The sequence below is a fragment of the Frankliniella occidentalis genome, unplaced genomic scaffold (assembly GCF_000697945.3).
Source record: "Frankliniella occidentalis isolate FOCC.00 unplaced genomic scaffold, Focc_3.1 Scaffold571, whole genome shotgun sequence".
NCBI classification, from domain to species: domain Eukaryota; kingdom Metazoa; phylum Arthropoda; class Insecta; order Thysanoptera; family Thripidae; genus Frankliniella; species Frankliniella occidentalis.
Window position 1 is genome coordinate 66,163 of NW_026267687.1, and position 3,768 is coordinate 69,930.

At 48.2% G+C, this 3,768-nt stretch overlaps 1 protein-coding gene and 1 non-coding gene across 2 annotated transcripts in view; one reads left to right on the forward strand and one right to left on the reverse strand.

Annotated features, from left to right (window-relative positions):
• Positions 1–1,645: 1,645 nt before the first annotated feature.
• Positions 1,646–3,768, forward strand: part of LOC127751575 (zinc finger protein 311-like) — a 2,216-nt gene continuing 93 nt past the window's right edge. Inside the window, exons 1-4 of the mRNA XM_052275316.1 lie at positions 1,646–2,185; positions 2,272–2,341; positions 2,428–2,503; positions 2,580–3,759. Of these exons, the coding sequence (XP_052131276.1) occupies positions 2,586–3,759 (1,174 nt within the window). The 5' untranslated portion in view covers positions 1,646–2,185; positions 2,272–2,341; positions 2,428–2,503; positions 2,580–2,585. The remainder of the gene's footprint in view (positions 2,186–2,271; positions 2,342–2,427; positions 2,504–2,579; positions 3,760–3,768) is intronic.
• Positions 1,655–1,744, reverse strand: Trnal-uaa (transfer RNA leucine (anticodon UAA)). The gene has a single exon. It is a non-coding gene; the product is annotated as a tRNA-Leu (tRNA).

Genomic DNA, 3,768 nt, shown 5'->3' on the forward strand with positions numbered 1-3,768 from the left:
GGTTGTTTGTTTTTGATTTTTTTGACAGCCCAATTTCTAAGCTAGAGGGCTCAAAATCAATACAGTTCTTGCTTTTTATGATACAAAGCTACACTAAAAATTTCAGGTTCCTAGCTCAAACCGTTCTCGAGTTATCGTGCGTACAGACAGACAGACAGACAGACAGACAAACAGACAGACACGAAACTTTTTGATCATCACTGGAGTAATAGGCTTCGCTATCGCTCAGCCAAATAGGCTTCGCTAATCGCTCAGCCAAAAAGGCAGCAGTTTTTCGGGTTTTTTCCCCCTTTTTCATCACCTTAACTGAAATGGCCTATTTCACCTGTTTATGAGTAAGAACTGAATGGTCTATAGGGTACTCGACTAGACCTGAAGGAGAAGAACAAATATCGTCGGACGCCGGGAGGAGCGCGGCTGGGCGGGGGGCAGTACACTGCTCCTCTCCACGCCCAACGATTTTTGTTCTTCTCCTTCCGGTCTATCCGAGCCTCGGAGTACCCTATTCTTTAGCATTATAGCCTTACCGGCATGTCGTCTGGTGTACATCTACCTATGTGTTTACAAAGAAAAGTAGAAAATGCCAAAACGGTACCCCAGGGCTCGGCTAGACCGGAAGGAGAACAACAAAAATCGTTGGGCGCGTGGAGGAGCGGGGCAGGGTGGGGGCAGTTCCCTGGTCGGAGCAGCGGAAGTACGCTGCAAGGCCGGACCGGCCGGCCGGGCCATCGCCAGGGGGCCCGAGTGGAGGCAAGCAGGCAAGCCTGGTTGGTGCGTCGTCAGCTGAGCTTTCTGCCTGTCCATCTGTCACCGTCTGTCCGTCTCCGGTACTTTGGGTCGCCGAGATCTCCGAGTCGAAGCTGGCGTAGGGGGAATGCCACGCGTTGCGCCTACTTGTGTACTGAAAAAGCCGGCGATATTACTGACGATGATGGTGAACAGCGAATACCGCTTTGTTTTCCCTCCGTAAAAACAGAGGGTAAACCCAGAAAATGCTTTCTTTGATTCTCAAAAATTATTTGAGGATGAAAATTAAAAATAAGTTTCCTTCACACGAGGAAAAATTTCCTTATGTTCAGGAATTTGTCTTTGAGGCAAGGTAAAAATCAATTTATCCAAATTTTAGGTCGAAATTTCAATGAATTAAAGAAAGCATTTTCTTGGTGTAAATGCAGAAGACTGCTTGGGGTCTGCGCCCGCCACCACCTCAACATGCCTTTTTTAACGTCAGGTCATATGACACCCTCAGCGAGTGCCGAGCGGCCGAACCTTCAGAGAGGTAGAATAGCGGTTTTCAAGACATGGTGTAGCGCCATTGCGCCATTCTGGTACTGCACCCTTCAATGGTGCTACCCCTCTGCGCCATTTGGCGCACGTTTGGCTGCCTACCCCTCAGGCGCTGGTGCTGGCGCTGTCGCTGGCACCTCGTGTCAGCGGCGCCGCGCCACGGTGCGCGTCACCACTCTAGGTGTACGTTTGGTTGCCTACCTTGCCGGCGCAACTTTCGTCGAAGGGGTAGGGGGGGAGGATGCTGTGGGGTGGCTGGTGCTGGTGCTGCAGCTGCGGCTGCTGCAGCGGCCGTTACAGAGAGGTCGACTCAGGTCATACACACACACACACACAGCCTCCCTCCGTGTGAGCATGAAAATGAAAATGTCAGGAGTGGGATTCGAACCCACGCCCCGCAGAGCAACGCGGGACCAGAGCTTAAATCTGGCGCCTTAGACCACTCGGCCACCCTGACTCATGCCGTCTATCGTAAACGAAGCAGAGTGTGATGTCTCCTGGCGGTGGGTGCCGCCACGGCTCCGATGAGGCGAATATGCAAACGTGTGTTGGATTAACTAGGACGCGCGCAGAGTGTCGTGTCGTTGCCCACCAACGCCCTACTGCGGGTTGTATGGTCAGCATCGTAAGGCTGCGGCGTGAACCTGGAGATGGACGATGTAAGCATATTTCGATACTATGGAGAAATGCAATCGATAGGAAAGTGTGGCACGAGCGCACCGTCGGGCGATGGTGGCCCATCGGGTGGCGGTCAGTCGCGGAGTGGTGGAGCGATCGAGTAGAGGTGTGCAGTGCGAGGATCAGTGGCGTGGTAGTGTGCAGTCGTGATCGGTCGTCGGGTTGCAGTCAGTCTTAGAGTGGTGAAGTGAAGCAGTGATAGAGTGCAGTGCGTGGGCTGGTGAGTACAGGGAAGAGCAATCCAATGTCAACTTAATACCACAGAGAATAGTTAGAAACTAAGTGTGTTTTGTGTTTGACTTCCAGTTGAGACAATCTATTTTCATACCATTTTTGAAGGAAGATTGTGAATCCCTACAGTGCAGTGCGTGGGTTGGTGAGTACAGGGAAGAGCAATGCAATGCCAACTTAAAAACGTAGAGAATAGTTAGAAACTAAGTGTGTTTTGTGTTTGACTTCCAGTTGAGCCAATCGGTTTCTACACCATTTTTGAAGGAAGATTGTGAATTTCTATGTGAAAGTTACAACACCTGTTTTGGTGAGTACACTTGTGTGTCTAAATATATGTTTCGTTTTGTTACACCTGTGTGACGAATGGCATTTTGTGTGTGCAGATTACAATGAAGTGTAACTGGTGTGGCGAGCAGTGCGGCGACGCCGATGGACTCCTGGCGCACATCATTCAACGCCATGCACCGAAGCCCGATGTAAGTGTTGCCTGGTGCTCCAAGCCAAACACTCACAAACCACGCACAGACACACAGGCAGTTTTTGATTGTACCACCTGCAGTAAAACTTTTAAGCATAAACGTTCACTAAAACGCCATGAACAGGAGGTTCATTCGAACAAACTGCACACATGTGAAACATGCAAGAAATATTTCAAAAATGTAAGGAGTTTAAAGGAGCATATAAAAAAACTTAAACATACTTCAAAACCTAACCCAGTGGTCAAGCCCCAACCTGTGCCTAAAAACTATAAATGTAGACAGTGTAAAGAAAAATTCAAAACTTTATTTCTTTTGTATTCTCATAAAAGATCATGCAACTCCCCTAAATATGACAAGTATGTTTGTGATGGGTGTTGGCGGCGCTTTTCAACATCAAGTTCGCTGAGATACCATGTAAATGGTTGCAATGATAGGAAAAGGAAGGTTGAGCGTGCCCGAAAGGTGCATGAGTTGTGCTCCTCCAAGTCCCACGTGGGTGGAGACTGGAGCACAGAGAGTGCAGTTGGAGGAGACGCTCGAATTCACAATCTTATCATTACGGACCTTCATGATCTACAGCTAACTCTGTTGAAAAACAAAGATAGCATTAAATGCACGGTGCAGAAGGATCTGCAGGAGTTGCGTCGAATAAAATGGTATCTGTCTGCCTTTATTCGATGTCAGAAGGCGGGTGAAGTAGAGCCTGAAAACGCCGTGCGTTATATGCGCTGCAGCCCGCTGACCACATTGCAAGATGCTGAACTAAATGAACAAATTCAGGAGGCCATTTTGGGGGTGATAAATTCATTTGATAAAGCTCAGGGGGAGGGTTCACAAATTCTGTTTGAAAAGGTTGAGAAAATTGAACTAAGGGTGGCTAAATACTCACCTTTGAAGGGTTCTTCTTACATGCCCTTACCCAAAAAATTCCAAAGCCCAACAAAGGGGCTTGTCAATATTAAAAATTTTGATAACAAATGTTTTTTGTATTGTTGCCTTGCGGGAGTTAAGCTTCCAGCACGTCATCCAGAGAAAGTGAGTTGCTATCGTCACAGGTTAAATGAATTTAACATGCAAGGCATCAGCTACCCAG